Raw genomic sequence first — 17,915 nt, 5'->3', positions numbered from 1 at the left:
CCCCAGAAAGCACTGATGAACGTCGTCTTAATTTTCTGAGCAGTTCTTCAGATCAATGAAAACCTACTAAACATTTCAGCTCAGATATTAAAAGCTTCATAATAACGGTATATATACATACATATATACATACACATACAGTGATTGACATATATTAAATGCAAAACTCACAGAATTAAACCCTGTAATTCCCGGCATAAAGGATATTTTAGATGCACCGATGTAGCATCATGAAAGCCGTTGACATACTCCATATAGATTCTGCACAGACAATGAGGACCCTAAGCCAGTAATTCTTCAACTGGAACACCATGACAAGTTCCATGCAGCCCCATCTAAAATTAGATCTGCTTAAACCCGGCACAAGCCTCTGCTTGGAACATCAGTTAATATTCTATTTGTGGCGCCATGAAAGCTTAAACCTCTACCGTACACAAAGGAGTGTAACGCGTCAAACGGCTGCAAAACCAGGGGCCGCACGAAACGGCTGCGGAGCTTAAACGTGCATCCAAAAAACTAACAGCCATTATGATAAAAATCAAAACCCGAAAATCCAATTTGATATCTAAATAGGTGAAGCCATAGCTAATGAAGGCGTAGGCAGGATTATGAAAGTGCCTTATATGCATCAATCAACAGCGAACAATATTGGTTTAGACCGTGGTGAGAGTAAATGGGTTTTATTCACTAAAGCAGGTGCTGACAGGAGAATTGTAGTTTTAATGCCCTGAATTCACTACGCATTGTAAGGGGCCATCTCTGGCAAATTTCTCTAAGACTGGCAGAGCAGGTTCTGGATGATAACCTAAAGGTCAGCTCACTGAGCTGTGCAGAACCAGCCCAACTGTCCTTGCAGGAGAAACTTGCAGGGCTGGTCTTCCATAATGCATAGAGAAGGCGATTACTTCAAACCACCGACCTGCTTTACCCCGATATATCCACGTACAACACAGCTGGCACCTGTCACAGCACTATGTATAAAGAAAACATGCTGTGCATGTTATATGAAAGAATTTAAACCGTACCTGATTTATCAGATTTTGGATGACCACCGTCAGGGCTTCAAACCTTTGGTTAGTGCTGGTCAGGAGGTTCTTCAACTGTTTGATGACTCCTCTTTGCTGTTCACACACGATTTTGCACTGTGCTAGTTCATCTGCCTTTGAAGTAACTGGTTGGGTCTGTGCCTGCGCGACAGGTGGCCGTGGGCTGGTCTTCTGCTTACCCTTTTCAACTAAAAAAAAATATATAAAATACAACAAAATAGTTAGGAGATCAACACGCAAAATTGTGCTAAAGTTAGAATTGCCGATCTACTAACAATAACAAAAAAAAACTGCGAAGTGGAGAGATACACATGTTATGGTGTGTTAGAAATCATGGTATCATGATGGTGGAGAAACGGATCACTTGTTGGCTCTCCTTGCAGAAAAACCCCACTGTGGTTGTCCGAGGTGTAAACTTTTCCTTTCGTCGCAACATGGATTGAATTAAACTACTTAAGACCGTGGTGTATAAATAATAATTTTATTAGATGTCTTCTACAGACCAGTAGTTAGTTGATCGCCATGAGACATTAATGGTGATAAATTTATGCCAGACAAATGAGACAAGACCCTCGATTTCATCACCGAAACATAGGATTTGACGGCAGATAAGAACGATCTGGCCAACCCCCTCTGCCTATATTTTCCTGATGTAAAGACTCACACCTTAGTCAGTTCTGGACCAGGTCTTAGCTTAAGATTGGTTTACGCCTATCCCATGTATGTTTACATTCCCTCACTGTATTAACATCTACCACTTATGAAGAGAATATGTTCCATTTACCCAACACCCTCTCAGTAAAGTAAAACCAACCTCTTGGTTGTAAACTATTTGTTGCACTTCTCGAAATATATCTCCATGGAGAAAGTTTGTATTATACGACTACCCACCTCCCCTTGAGTAATGAGCAATATCAGCTTGGGTTTATCTAAATTTACGTAGCACCGGTTCAAGTAAGAACAGCCAGAAGAGCCACCCAGAAAGTAAATACAACAATTCACATTCCAAACCATTTCCCATGTCTCCGTTTGCCTGCAATCTTCTGTAAGCCAACAGTGCTTAATAATTTAACACTTTCTTCACCGTGATTGGTAACGGACTCTAAACGCTTACGTGGCCAAGTAAAAACAAAGTGGCTATGCATGGCGGAAAGGGCCGTGTCCAGAAATCAGTACTCTGTTATTGGCACTTAAAGGAGTGTAGCAGCAAACAAGGAGACGAGGTCTATGAATTCAGTGCCCAACTTGCCAACATTGAGTCAATGTAACATTTCGCACTCATGCATAATAGCACATGCTTAACATACAATTTACATTTGATTTTGCACAGTGCAATACATCTCACACATCACAGATTTCAGGACCTGTTAACCTTATACTGTACTATAAACTCCTACCAAAGATAATACCCGGCTATATAATCCTTCAAGTTTAAAGCTGCCTCTTCGGGTGTGTTATTTACAATATTAACCTGCAGCCCTAATTTAACATACACCATATTTGTTTATTCTGCGTCATACCCTTGTGCTTGTACCCCTCAGGGGTGATTGTACATCTTCCACTAGATGTCTTCCTTCTCCAGCACAAGCAATATGCGGATAACCAGTTACTCAGCACCCTTATAGCCAGATCAAAGCATGTTAGGCTGTGAAACGCCACGCTGACCAGCTGGTACCCAAAAAGCCATCACAGAACCTGCACCAAGTCACTTTTTGCAATATATCATACGCGCCTATGCAGATCTGTGCAAAAATACTTTTAAGACACATGTCTAATAGAAGAAATCCATTTAATTATACACAAGGTGTGAAACGTACCTGGTCAGCTGTTTGCATTATGATGATCTGCCTCAAACTCCCATATACCCTCTAATAAGGACATATCAATTAAGTCAGCAGCCATGTGTCTTCCATGCATGCGCGTATAAGTCTAGAAAAGAGGCAAAGTACTATACACCCAAGATGATCAGGCCACCTTACTGCGAATTCAGTTCAGCAGCGTGTGTACAATATGTCACATCTCACCCTGCCCCACGCTCATTGACACAGGGAGGCACCAACATTGCTCATGGTGGACATTTACTGGGGTCTGGGGCATACAGTTTAATGATGTTCTATGGACCTTCGCAATTCTTGCACAGACACTTTGCCTATCCCTGCTCATCGGGTAGAATACCTCTGTAACATAACCACATGTACAGTCATTTACACCAGGTTCACATCTAACTATGACCTGCAGGTGAGGTTTGTGTGCTGATGGTTTGCTGCCCTCTTGAGACTGGAATCCAAATATAAGCCACAAATGCACATTAGATACTTACGGAGATTCTCCTTGCTAAAGCAGTTTTTTTTTAACCACATTGCTATAAAGATACTAAACTGGCAGAAATAAACCCTTTAAGGCATCTGTTTCCACAATATGGAGGTCCTAAAAAAAGTAGTCTGAATGCCAATAGAAAGCATACATTAAAATCCCCCACTCTCCTTTAATGCACAGGTAGATACCGGGACGGTGCTGCCAATGCAACACTGAAAAAAATCCTACAGGAATGATAGCTCCTGAACACTGCTGAACAAAAGATAGATGTCTCCCATATTAATAAAACCAGCAGAGACCCAACAGCTCTCCAGCCGCAAACTACAAATCTCAGAACTCTCCAGCCAAAAGTTAACTTGGTACCATTGGAGCTTTAATGTTTTAGTTCTACTTATTAAGTCATGCAGGACCCGCTCAAAATTAGCCATTTAACTATGGTTCTCGGGGAGCTGCACCTTGTGGGAAAAGACAGGTCTGTGTGTACTTTGTACTCATTGGAAAACAGATATGTTTGAGAGATCTCAGACTAGCAGGGAAGTTTCCATCCACTTTCACCAACTATCCAAGCTTATAGAATTTCACCAAGAAACTGGAACGGCTCATTGAGTCGCGAATTTCCACAGATTCCTGACTATTTACAATAGGGCTGAAACAACTAATCGATAAAATCGATAATCGATAATGAAAATCGTTGTCAACGATTTTCATTATCGATTAATCGAATCGATTATAAAAATTATAATCCGACAACAGAGATAGGATTATAACACTAGAATCCAGATCCCCCGCAACGCTGCAGGGGACCTGTATTCCCCTCACTGTTGGCCGGTCTCTCACTTCCATCTCTCTCCCCCCTCCCATACATCACTGACTCCTCCCCCCTCCCATACATCACTCTGCTCTCTCTACCCGGCTCCATTACTGACTTCATAGAAGCCTCAGTGTAAGTGAAGGGCAGTAACGGAGGCTCTCTGTGCACATCGTTTAGATGATCCTCTGTCAGCCGGTGGGGGTCTGCATAGAACAGACAGCCTCCGTTACTCACCTTCACTTACGCTGAGGCTTCTATGAAGCTGCAGTGAAAGTGCCTGTCAGTAACGGAGCCGGGTAGAGAGGCAGAGTGGTGTATGGGAGGGGGAGAAGTCAGAGGGGTGTATGGGAGCCACTCCCATACACCACTCTGGCTCCTCCCCCTCCCATACGGCACTCTGCCTCTCTACCCGGCTCCTTGGTGTCTTGTGAACCTCCGTGGCTGACAGGAGGCAGAGTGGAGTATGGGAGGGGGGAGGAGGCAGAGTGGTGTATGGGAGGGGGCAAAGTGGTATATGGGAGGGGGAGGAGGCAAAGTGATGTATGGGAGGGGGGAGGAGCCAGAGTGGTGTATGGGAGGGGGGAGGAGCCAGAGTGATGTATGGGAGGGGGAGGAGCCAAAGTGATGTATGGGAGGGGGAGGAGCCAGAGTGGTGTATGGGAGGGGGAGGAGCCAGAGTGGTGTATGGGAGGGGGAGGAGCCAGAGTGGTGTATGGGAGGGGGAGGAGCCAGAGTGGTGTATGGGTGAGTTATAGTGGTGTATGGGGGGTATAATGACTTTCAGGGCATATAGGGGGTATAAGGCATATCGATATTAGGCATATCAGGGGGGCATAAAACATATCTGGGGGTATAAGGTATATCAGGGGGCTCAGTGGCATATAGGGGGTATAAGGTATATCGATATTAGGCATATCAGGGGGGGCATAAAACATATCTGGGGTAAAAGGTATATCAGGGGGCTCAGTTGCATATCACTGGCATATAAGAGGTATAAGGCATATATATGGGGGCAGAGTGGCAAGCTGGGGGTCAGATGTGCATAACCGGGGGCAGTTTGGTAAATAAAAAAAATTTAAACAAGGCTTTTTTCTCATAGTTTTTATTAAATATGAAAAATAGTTAACATGAATTAATATTTACTAATAACTCTGTATTAAAACCTAGTTTGAGAAACACTGTTTGGGTTCTTGTAGCTTTTATTATTATGTCAGTAAAATAAGAAGGTGAATAGAGAGAGGCCATTGTGATAAAGAGATGAAAGTGTAAATTGTATGTTTTTTATTACATTATTTTAAATTGAGAAAAAGAAATAATTTTTTTATCCGATTAATCAAAAAAATAATCGGCCAACTAATCGATTATTAAAATAATCGTTAGTTGCAGCCCTAATTTACAAAATACCAAAGTTTACATAAAAATGACTTTCCCGTAACTTCAAGGAAGGTACGAAATCCCACAAAGTCTCACATTTTCTTACTCTCAGTGGATCTCACAAGTCAACCGATGGTCAATTGTACCTGGCCAAAAAAGTTAGCTATATCAGCGTACATGCCAACGCGGCACTTATGTTTTAGGGGTGTGGTTAGAGGCGTGGCCAGGAGCAAGGATGTTTTAAACGTGTTTAAAGCTTTTATACTCCAACACATTTTCTGCTGTTTCTTTACATATTGGGGTCATCAGGGTATGATGGTGATCTACAGCCCTAAAAGTCAGAAACATTCCAAGCTGTCGGAAAACAAGGACCACCACCCAATCGTATTGTAACCAGTCTACTTACACTACAGAGGTCTGTCCATAGACAGACTATGCCAAGACATACCCTGGCACTTTGCACAGGGGCAGTGCACTTGGTGAGTGCTATGGTAGCACCAATTAAAGAGATCACTGTTTAGGAGGTAGACTTCACTACTACCATCATGTTAATCTCTAAAATATTCTCCATATTAACTAAACAAAAGCCCTTTGTTTAAAAATACCAGAGTGGGACAATAGGGCCCACGATGCCATACAGCAGCACTGGCTGTAACAGATTAGGTCCTTGGTAAAACAGCGCTGGTTGGACAAAATTAAACTGTAAAAAAAAAAAAAAAAAAAAAAAAAATTACATTTCTCTCCGTATCTGAAACTTTAAAGCGGATATTTCTGGAATTAATCATTCTGGGAATAATTAAAAAAAATAAATTATTGGAGTTCAGCTCTGTGAATGGAATGTTTGCATTTTCCCAGCATGCACAGCTCTCCCCTGGGATCCCCTCCAACCACAGTAAAAAGCTAATGCGTCCCTCTTAGCGAGAAATCCCATGGTGCTGATGATTAGTCTGTAATGGTCTTCTGTGCATTAACATTTACAGTATTTTTTATTTATTTATTTTAATACTACTAAAAGTAACGCTTTCATTCAACAGGAAAAGTAAATTCTAAAAACAAAAAAATATATATATTTTTTCGGAGGGAAAAAAAACAAAAAACCACAGGCTGTAAATTAACAGCGTGAATTGAAAGCAACCATAACATCATAAGTAACACCTGCTCCCTACCAAGTTTCATTTAAATCCACAGGGTGGCAATGGAGGCGTTTAGTTCCACTAATAGAGAACACACAAAGATGGCTGCACTGCCTAAAGCTCAGTCTCCGCACAACAAGTCTTAAAGAAACAAAGGAGCATAATAGAAAATGTTACAGGGCTACTAAGTGTTTAATTTGGAGACCATCTACTGCCAACTGGCAGCCATCAAGCTGTGCTGGAAGCGTTGTACCCATCGGGCTCAACCAGTAAATAGGGGTTTAACTATTATCTGCCAAATAACTGACTGTAATTGGGTTAAGCAGAGCGAGAGCATCCTTGTCTTTTCTCTACTCTGGTGGGCAAAGCTGGTCGCCAACAGTAAAGGGCCCAGCAGTGTCCATGCGCACGGTCTGATCGTTGGCGTCTGTACTATCCGCAACCATCACAGTATGTGGGGACAAGACAAAAAGCAGCAGAAGTGTTTGTTTTTAATGAAGATAACCAAATATGCAAATCTTACTTTTAATATCCTAGTATTACGGTACTATAGTACTATTACCATTGATTTAACTTAAAAATGAGATTTCATTCTTTATATTTTTCAAGTAGATCTTATAAAGCAATTTATTATACAATGTATATAGAGGCAAATGCCCATGGGCCAGTCACAATGTAGCCTTCCACATTGTTGCCTGAAGCATAACTAAAACCACAGCATCACATCCCACAGTGTCAACTTTGCCCATCAAACAACTGTGCCATTTTAGCCCCCAAACAGCCTGTCTGTGGCATTTGCTCCCAAACAGCTTTCTTGAGCCATCTTGGCGCCCAATTTGCTCGCCTGTGTCTGTCACTCTGTGCAGACTGATCCAGCATACAAGGAGAAAGTGTGAAAAATTATCCATTTGCAGCTAACAGCTTTTAAAGTGGTCGCAGGGGTCGCCTGGGGCCGGTTTTTGTTGTGACCCCTGCGACCATGATTGTTACGCCTGTGTCGTAACACTGCCGATGCCACCTTTTAGTGTATGGCTGATGATGGGATACACTTTGCAAAAACTGTGGCCTCGCAGGTCTTCAGTGTCATGACACATGCTGGCTACGATCTCTTGCTGGAGAAGCGGTCAGCCCAGAGTAGTCAGCTCAAAATGTTAGAAGTGTTAAACTCCAGTTTTTTAGGTTTTTTTCCTTTTTTACTGAAATCCTGTTTCATTGAGAAAAGATTTTCAGTATATACCGAAGGTGAAGATTTACAAGTAACTGGTCTCTGTTGTCTAAAGACAGTAAGCCCTTAATACCTCTGCCAGATTACCAATCAAATGCACTGTTGTGTATATTGTGGATGGAGACACAGGTAACACGTCCCAACTTCCACTGTCCTGATGAGGGGCCCTGCGGGACACACACATACGGGTGCCAATAGTTATTTGCCACAAATGTAAAAAAAACAACTTAAACATATGTGCCACTTAATGTAATCACAGGCCAGTTAAGGGAAAGACGGGGCCTTTAACAGTTTTACTAGTTCATGGAACTGTTTGAAAGAGCAGCTGTGTCTTGTTAAGCACACCAGAACACAGTAATAAAGCATTAAATCAAAATAACGTGGGCACAAGTGAAATTAAATCATGTGTTAACCGCTTAAAAACAGATCCCCGATTTGCAGCTTCCAAACGCTTCTATAAAGCAGACGGTACCGTAGCTGCAATCCGATACACAGCGAAGTACATAATTAGAACGTTCTCTTAAATAAAAATGTCGGCGGCTGCGGCACCTTCCAGGAGTGTCCGATTTCTACGCTAATTTTGGATTCCTGTCTGAACGCTTCTAAAAGGCAATGCATGTTATTAGCATGATATGTATGTAAGATATGTCGAGGCAGCCAAGGTAACCGATAAATCGGTGTCTCCGGGGCTTGATAATCTACCCCAGGAATCACATTGGGGCAACCTGTAAAAAGGAGCACAGAAGGGCCCTGGTAGCGCCCCAAATACTGACTCCATAATTCTTTGAAAGGAAACTAGCAGTAAGATGAAGTATTGAAACGCGCTATTGCCTTAATCAAGAATTACACTTTAAAAGCATTGAACTTTTTGGCTGAAATATCCTTATTAGCAAACATTGTTTTTTCATATTTTTCACACACAAACGTTTCAGAGCATCTAATGAATCTTAATGCTAGACAAAGATAACCCAGCTAAACACATAATGCAATGCTACTTGGCCCTAGGTCAGGGGTGTCCAACCTGCGGTCCTCCAGTTGCTGCAGGACTACATCTCCCACAATGCTCTTTCAGCTAAGGGGCTGGATGAGGAGTATGGGAGATGTAGTACTGCAGCAGCTGGAGGGCCGCAGGTTGGACACCCCTGCCCTAGGTAAGTAATTGCCTCCTTAGTTACTAAAAGAAAGGATTCACTAAAAGTAATTGATAATTGGGTTCGATATCTCTAGATACACCCTGGCATGATCACCGACATTAAATAAGTTAAAATTTCAACATTACATGATGCCACGACGTAAAGAAAACTCACGGACTTCTGTCTGGAAGGGTTTAGGGGGCAATTACTTTCCCACATGGGCAATATAGGTTTTGATTAACTTTACCTTCAATAAGTGATAATTTAAAAGCTGCATTTTGGGTTTACTCACGTTGTATATTAAAATTAGTTGGATGATCTCACATAAATTTTAACAAATAGAAGAAATCTGGAAGGGATAAATACTTCCTCATCACTCTAGACCAAAACAAACATTTTGAAAAAGAAACTGTCTGAACGGTTAATACAAATAAAAAAATAAAATCAATGTGGATTCAAGATGTCCATTGCGACCAAACTGAAGAGAATTCTTTTCAAATGTGTTTGAGATTCCAGGCAATGACAAATAGGAAATGACATCTCAAGTCCGGGATGTTACATACAGGTTTGTCATACCCAGGCTGGATCGAAACACTCCATCGCATTGAGATTTTTTTTATTTCTGCTGGATTGTAAATTTTTGTCCCGTTAGCCATTTTCCTACCATGCCAAGGCTGCAGAAACTGTTCCTTTAGTGAACGGCCAGCAATGAAGTAAATAGTTATCCCTGAGATCTCGTTGAAAAGTTTATTTTCATTTAATAGTCTCCTTAATGCAAGCGTGAGAGTTTATAAAACCACAGAAATACTGAATGAAAATGGGAAGTTAAAGGGTTTAAGACAGCAGCATTTGGAGCTACTTTTCTCACAACCCAGTTGCTTGGGTTGGATATTCTAGAATTACACAAACATTCCAGAACTGGACGAGAACTGGACGAGAACTGGACGATCTGATAAGGAAAAAGTGAAAGTGTTTTTAAGGGCATTGATAATGGAGTTTACTATATAGTGGAATACTGTATAATAATTTACATAGCACCATCACATTCCACAGCCCTGTACAACGGGACTGACCGAAGACAATTGGCTGTTGTAGAAGAACCGGAAAGACAGCACTTCAAATAAAGGGGTCATTGCTACCGAGACTACATGAGGGCATCTGATTTTTATACGGATGTTTGATCGCCTTGTATTTCTAGTTTGGCTCTCTATTACTTAAACACTCCAACTTATTGGAGAAGAGATCAGTGCTTAGCAGCTGGAGGCCATAGGCAGACATGACCCACATTTCATTTATATCGCACGCAAAGCCCAAGGAAAAAAAAATAAAAATCAGAGTGCAGCACGTTAACACCCCACATCTCTCTGAATCACGTAACATTTAACTCTTCAAAGCAGAAGCTTTACACAAAGGGGTTAAAAGGCAATGGTTTAACCAATGTAAAGAATATTTCAGCCATAGTAACAAACACATAAGTGCATACTGAGCTACAAAACAATTATAAACAGAATATGATGGCAGATAACCATTCGGCACATCTAGTGCCCATTTTTCCTGATGTAAACAGTGTCCTTGGGCAGGTCCTATAGCAAGGATAGCTTTAAGTCTATGCCATGACAGTTTAAAATTCCCTTACTGTTTTAGCCTCCACCACTTCTGCTGGAAGACCCTTCCATTTATCTACTAGCCTCTCAGCAAAGCAGAACTTCTGTTACATCTATGCCTCCGACCCTCTAGTTGTAGAGTACGACCTCTTGTTCCAACATTGCTCCTCCTGAGTACTACGTTCTCATGTCAGTACTCTTCATCCATTACTGCATGAGATACATGGATGTGTAAAGATACACACAGTTCAGTTCCATGATTTACTAGGAAGCCATTAGGGTCTTTTCTTTAAACATACTGCAGATATCCATACGTTAATGAAGGAAAGCTAGCAGTTGGCTGTGGGCATAACAAAATATGGCGTAAGCCTGCAATCAACTGCATGCGCAAACACCTAGGAGAAGCACCATCTATACACCCAGAGTACCTCCTGAGTGCAGGAAGAACGGTCAGCTAACGCAAGGATAATGGAGACCGAACGCTGACAATGCATGGCTCTTTAAACGGATCAGCCTGATGTATGTCATGCAACCACACTTCCTTCTCGATACTCCGCTAACATCCCGTGTCCCCTAAAACCTCACCAAATTAATTTAATCGCGCATGACATATAGTCTAAACAGACATTGGCGTACGGATGATTCTCGAACAAGTGTGAAGATACCCAGACCAAGAGGCTGCGGCTAAGGATTGGAAACATGCCCCTGAGTTCTGCGAACCTATTGTTTTACTCCATCTATTTATATTCTTCTCCTGCGTTATAAATACACGCTTCCTGCCTGTTGGAACAGAGCTTCCCGACCTGTCACACGTTGGCCAGAATGAACTCTTAACATAGGCAGTGGTAGGTTGGGCGGAAGGGACCTCCTTGTTCTGTTATTGTAATGCATCGATATATTGTTCCCCACCCACAAACCATCGCCAGATCTGGAGTAAGGTGCGACAAGCCCACCAGCTATTCTTGGTTTCAATTGAAATCCCCGTTTGTTTTTGTTGTCCATTTATAGCAAACACGTTCCGTTTCATTTCAAGCGATCGTTGCGTAAACACTAGGAGACATTTTGGAATGTGAAAGATGTTTAAACATTTAGACTACGGCCCGTGGAAAAATATTTTGGAAGCTGAAGCCACAGCAATATTTTTATTTCGCAACATTTAGAACCTAACCAACCAATGGCAATGGCAGAAGAGCTGCGAATGTGATATCTGGATATTTTTGCACTACACCCAAGCAGAAACAGCTATTAAGTCATTATGTTCAATTAACAAGGAAAACAACTGAAACCTAATTTTTGAAACATGTACTTAGAGAATACAATGCCACCTCTTGACAGCATGTGCTCCTTGACTAGGTCCTTTGGATGCACCTCCTAGATGTCCGCAAGGAGCCTTTCAGAGACATGGTGTTGGACAGGTAGTCTGGGAGCCCAAGCTCAGTTGTATTGTATGACTTGGTTATTTGACTACCATACCCGCTGGCTGGGTCTCCTGGACCTGCAAAAATCAGCAGCACCACAAAGATACTAACCAATGCTCAGACCGCTATGCAACCCCACAATTACCAAATCATTTCAACTCCAAGGTCACTGGGTACAAAGAGAGGAATTCTGGTGGAAGGTGGTGAAGCATGAATGTTCCATCGGTTTCCAAGTAATTTCACCAGAATTGGGCTTTATATATTATGCCACCAGCTACCTTAGAGATTTATGCAAGATTCTTATTCCACGTCTTAATTATTAAAATAAACCACAAAAGTAAAGGAAAACCCATGAGTTTTAGGTGGAACATGGAGTGTTTGTTCCGCAGCTATGTCTAGCGTGTCCTCATAAGTTGTAATACTACTGCTGGAGGTGGCTGGTCATACTCATGGAGAGGCAGTGCTGTGACTGACACCCGTGTTTCAGGAGCCTTCACAAAAGCGTGAAAATACCGTGTAAGCGCTACCCCTTTCTGAAGCTTGCCAAAGCTCTAGAGGCAGAAATAGCTTACCTAAAACAGCCACGGGCTGAACATACATAGCCACCCAACAACTCATGAGTGTTTATGAATAAGAAATTACCGGAAAAAAAGCACCCTAGAAATACATTTTATGGTAATATGAAAAAAGGTTGAATCTGTCATTGTGAATGTGACCGGTTATGCAACACCATCACACAATCCCTCACCATCGCACCTACGGAGCAGCGCTATGGAAACGCAGTCCTCACCAACAGATCAGGTTTCTCGCTTAACTGAACGCCAACGTTTGTACAGAATCCATCACAACGCATAATCCCAGGGGTCTGGCAACTGGAAATCACAATTTCATGGCAAACGGCTACATTTTGTGACTAATTCTACATCGTATCCGTCTCCCACATTATAAAAAAAACCCAGTCCACCAGCAACAAAATGTCAGCACAACTCGGGTACGGTATCTTCATACTGAAACGCAGAAATGTCACTCGTGTGCAGACACATCAATACCATGCGCACATTTTCACCGAACACAACCAAGAGTCATTGCATAATTATATAGTGTTTATAAACGTCTCATTATGCAACTGTGTGTAAATATTATATATATATATATATATATATATATATATATATATATATATATATATATATATATATATATATATATATATATACACACACACCTATATATAATATATATACACACATAACGTGTGTGTGATATATATTTATATATGGCTACATATATGAAAATCCACACACACATACATGCACACGTAAACAAGTGTGTGGTTTATGTGCCTGCAGCTGGAGTAAACAAGATGTCCCCTGCTGTGGGTAGAAGACACACACACACACACACACACACACACACACAATATGCCCTACGCATAGAGCTGTTACCTGTGTGAAACACAACGGTGCTTTTCCTGTATCCTGAAGGTAGGCGCAGGTTCCGAAGGAGTCCGCTTGCGGTCAGTCGCACACGCATATTGGATAAGGATAATTTAGGCGACCATAACATGTCTTCAGAAAGAGTGGAAATAGGATAGCAAGCAAGAAACTGCCTCCATGTACTACAACATGCTATATTTTTAGCTCAGCTCTGAGGATCCCGGCCAGGAGATGTACGGTAGGGCAGAGATGTAACGGCAATTCAGAGAAAGGTAGTTCATTCCATCACCGTGACAGCGAGGCATACACATCCCAGAAAGCAGTAGTCCACTATGGAAATGCGTCCAGCAGCACTGCCCAAACCAGATGTTACGGAAACAAAGCGTGCCCTTAGAATGAATCCTCCTCCCCGACTCCGAATTACATCACACCACGTCCATGCAGAACAATCTATTATGCAGAAACGGCTGAGAGAAAGCCGTTTAACCCCTTTCACCAGCGGCAGCCGTCATGGATGTACTGAAAGCATTAAAGCCAGCCGCTCGGTGCATTCATCTTACACCTCCCACCCTGCAGCACTAAGACAACACAACGAGGGATAATAGCACACAGGGGAAAGGCAGACAATTGTTAAGAGCTTACAATCCGAGTGGGCTACAACGCCAAACACTGCAGAGCTGGAAATGCTGGATTTGCGGAGCGTCGGCTGTCACAGCCCTGAGGTGTTCAGCGATGCGATTAAAAGAAGAAAAAAAAAAAACGCGGGTGGCAGGGAAAGCGCTGCCACCGATCACCTCCCATCCATCGCTCATTCAGACAGTCGCCAAGACAATGAATTTAATGATCCTGCCCACTGCCTTAATGTTCTCCTCCAAGACAGAATGCAAGGGGAGCTGTGACAAAATGGTGGGAGCCGGTTCAGTATTTATCCCTCCTATGTGTATGATCACAAGGAAAGGGTCGGAACCGCAGCAAAATGGTCATGCACGGCTTTCACCGGTCCCCTTACAACAAAGGCACAGGGGGTGAGACTAATTGGGGACAAGGAGAACACCAAAGCCACTTAAACCACCACTGCCATGGAAAGCCACTTTCCACTCAAGCACACACCTGGTAATACCCAATGACATAGTAGAGCCATCAGTCCAGTACTAGAAGGAACAAAATGATCCAGTGGTGTAATTTGTACAGACCGATACTTAGCACAAAACTATTAATTACGCTGCATTCACATAACCAACCGCCCCCCCATTTACTACATATCTGCTGCGACTCCCATTAAAGCCGAGGTGGAAAATGACAGGGCTTTAGTAAGACTCGTTACTCTGAAAGCAAACGTCACACCCTTTGAATCCAGGCATGGTTGGCAACGCTTAAACTACAATTTGTGGGGTTTTTTTATTGGCAGCCCTGATTTACTAGTTACGGCAAACACTCCCTATGTCCTAACCCTACTCTAATAGCTACCTATTGCAGGAACAAAACAAGTCTGATGCGGGAGTGACATCCCGATCCAGGCAACAATACACAGACAAATAAATGCACAGCTTACAGCGAGCTCCATACATAAACACACCGCTCCCGGCCAGCCGGAATTTATACATAACATACATATAATGTGTGCAAAATTGACACATTTTATCATTCAGATTCCAGGGCACTCAGCATGTTAATAAAACAAGGAATGCGTGCGACGCCAGCAAATACTATATAAAGCACCTATCTAAATCATACATTTACACATTATATGGCCAGTTTTGGAGTCTCCTATATGATTTTACACCCCACCTGCTCCTTGGTAAGTAATAAAGCGATGAAAAATTAAGACCAGCCAAACTTGGGGTACTTTGAAGCATAAATATTGGGAATTCCATCATATCTCTCTCACATTACAAACCAAAGATAAGTATAGGTGTTGAATGCTCAGATGACTCTAAAATGACTACTACCAGTGAATATTGAGTATTTAGTGTATACGGCTGCAGTGTTTACGACTCACGACCTGTAACTTTAGGCCTCTGGATTACTGAAATTACGTTCAGGATAGCCCTATGCCAATTCCCATGAATGTTCAAGAACAAAATACAGGGGCTATTATAGAATAGAGGGAGAGGGGTAGTCCAACCTTGATCAAGTGTACAAAAAGTACACAATATGTAAAGTAGCGCTAATAAACAAGCATTGTGAATTTTATTGTTGCACAACAAAGCGTCCAGTGCTATAAAAAGATCAAATTCAGATCTAAAAAACACCCTGCGATCTGATTAACTTCATTAAGAGTCATCTTATCTGAAACAAATCATAACCAAGACACAACATGCTCGGCATCAGCAAGTGGCTCCTAAACCAAGGTCTAGCTGCAGTGAAGGAAAACATTTGATCCCCTGCTGATTTTGTACGTTTGCCCACCGACAGACATGACCAGTCTAATTTAGTAGTAGGTTCTTTTTTCTGACCAGTGAGAGACAGAACAATGACATTTCAAATAAGTTATAAATTGATTTGCATGTTACTCAGTGAAATAAGGATTTGAAAGAGGCCTGGCTCCCAGGTGTCTTTTATACAGGTAACGAGCTGAGATTAGGCGCACTCTCTTAAAGGGAGTGCTCCTAATCTCAGCTTGTTACCTTTATAAAAGACACCGGTCCACAGAAAGATTCCAAACTTTCCACCATCGCCAAGACCAAATAGCTGTCCAAAGATGTCTGGGACAAGATTGTAGACCTACACAAGGCTGGAATGGGCTACAAGACCATCACCAAGCATCTTGGTGAGAAGGTAACAACAGTTGGTGTAATTATTTGCAAATGGAAGAAACACAAAATAACTGTCAATCTCCCTCGGTCTGGGCCTCCATGCAAGATCTCACCTCGTGGAGTTTCAATGATCAGGAGGATCTTGTCAAGGCAGCTGGGATCATGGTCACCAAGAAAACAATTGGTAACACTACGCCGTGAAGCAATGAAATCCTGCAGCACCCGCAAAGTCCCCTTGCTCAAGAAAGCACATGTACAGGCCCATCTGATGTTTGCCAATGAACATCTCAATGATTCAGAGGGGAACTGGATTAAAGTGTTGTGGTCAGATGAAGCCAAGACCGAGCTATTTGGCATCAACTCAACTCGCTGTGTTTGGAGGAGGAATGCTGCCTATTACCCTAAGAACACCATCCCCAAACTCAAACACAGAGGTGGAAACATTGTGCTTTGGGGGGTTTTCTGCTAAGGGGACAGGACAACTTCAACGCATCAAATGGATGACGGATGGAGCCATTTACCATCAATCTTGTGTGAGCACCTCCTTTCCTCAGCCAGGGCATTGAAACTGGGTCGTGGATGGGTATTCCAGAATGACAATGACCCAAAACACACGGCTAAGGCAACAAAAGAGTGGCTCAAGAAGTAGCACATTAAGGTCCTGGAGTGGCCTAGCCAGTCCGCAGACCTTAATCCCACAGAAAATCTATGGAGGGAGCTGAAGTTTCAAGTTGCCAAACATCAGCCTCGAAACCTTAATGACTTGGAGAGGATCTGCAAAGAGGAGTGGGACAAAACCTCTCCTGAGATATGGGCAAACCTGGTGACCAGCTACAAGAAACGTCTGACTTCTAATTGTCAACGAGGGTTTTGCCACCAAGTACTTAGTCATGTTTTGCAAAGGGGTCAAATACTTTCAGCGTAAAATGCAAATGCGTTCTGTCTCTCACTGATCAAATATTCCTACCATTAAAATTATAGACTGATCATGTCTGTCAGTGGGCAAACGTACAAAATCAGCAGGGGATCAAATAATTTTTGCCTTCACTGTATCCGAAACACCTGGCTGTATGTAACCTCAAGTTTGTAGAGACACGTTATGCTCCAGCAGCATACAAACAAATAATTGATATCTTGTGTGTAAATATCCTGACGGACAAGCGGTAAATTATATTTGTCTTCTCCTTACAGATCTGCCAGAGAACCATAAACACGCTTTACAGCCCCGAGTTTTGCTTTAGTCTCTCTCAGTGTTTAGTATTCAGCTGTTGCAGCGCTTTCAAAGCCTCAAGAAAGCATAGTTAAAAGGGCCTGCGTATGATAAGTGACATGCTTCGATTCCAAGAGAAAAGAGACAGCAAGAGGGTCATGCTTCAGGTAAAGTAAAAAAAACAGTCTCACGCGAATTGTATAAAAGTACACGTCAGAGACGAACACAATGACGGACGCAGAAAACCAAAGCCAAGAGATAAAACTAGCTGTGCTTAAAATATGGAAAAAAAATCTTTAGCACATTCATTTTCAAACTATTACAAACAATGCACTTAACCCGACACAAAAAGAGTAAAAAAAATCCTTATAAAAATATTACGCTGTTACATTTGGTTATTCTTGTAAGGCGTCAGCATTGATGTGAGATTCACTGGAAACCAAGTTCTAAAAC

General features: G+C 42.2%; 1 protein-coding gene across 1 annotated transcript in view; it reads right to left on the bottom strand.

Annotated features, from left to right (window-relative positions):
* LOC149285593 (microtubule-associated tumor suppressor 1 homolog) overlaps window positions 1-13,626 on the bottom strand; it is a 32,213-nt gene extending 18,587 nt beyond the window's left edge. The window contains exons 1-2 of the mRNA XM_089495192.1: window positions 13,506-13,626; window positions 1,026-1,234 (exon numbers count right to left, since the gene is read on the bottom strand). Of these exons, the coding sequence (XP_089351318.1) occupies window positions 1,026-1,234; window positions 13,506-13,626 (330 nt within the window). The remainder of the gene's footprint in view (window positions 1-1,025; window positions 1,235-13,505) is intronic.
* Between the last annotated feature and the right edge of the window lie 4,289 nt (window positions 13,627-17,915).

This window comes from Sceloporus occidentalis, unplaced genomic scaffold (assembly GCF_023333645.1).
Source record: "Sceloporus occidentalis isolate IW3139 unplaced genomic scaffold, rSceOcc1.0.p SCAF_77, whole genome shotgun sequence".
Classification (NCBI taxonomy): Eukaryota; Metazoa; Chordata; class Lepidosauria; order Squamata; family Phrynosomatidae; genus Sceloporus; species Sceloporus occidentalis.
This window is presented reverse-complemented; position numbering and strand designations above follow the sequence as displayed.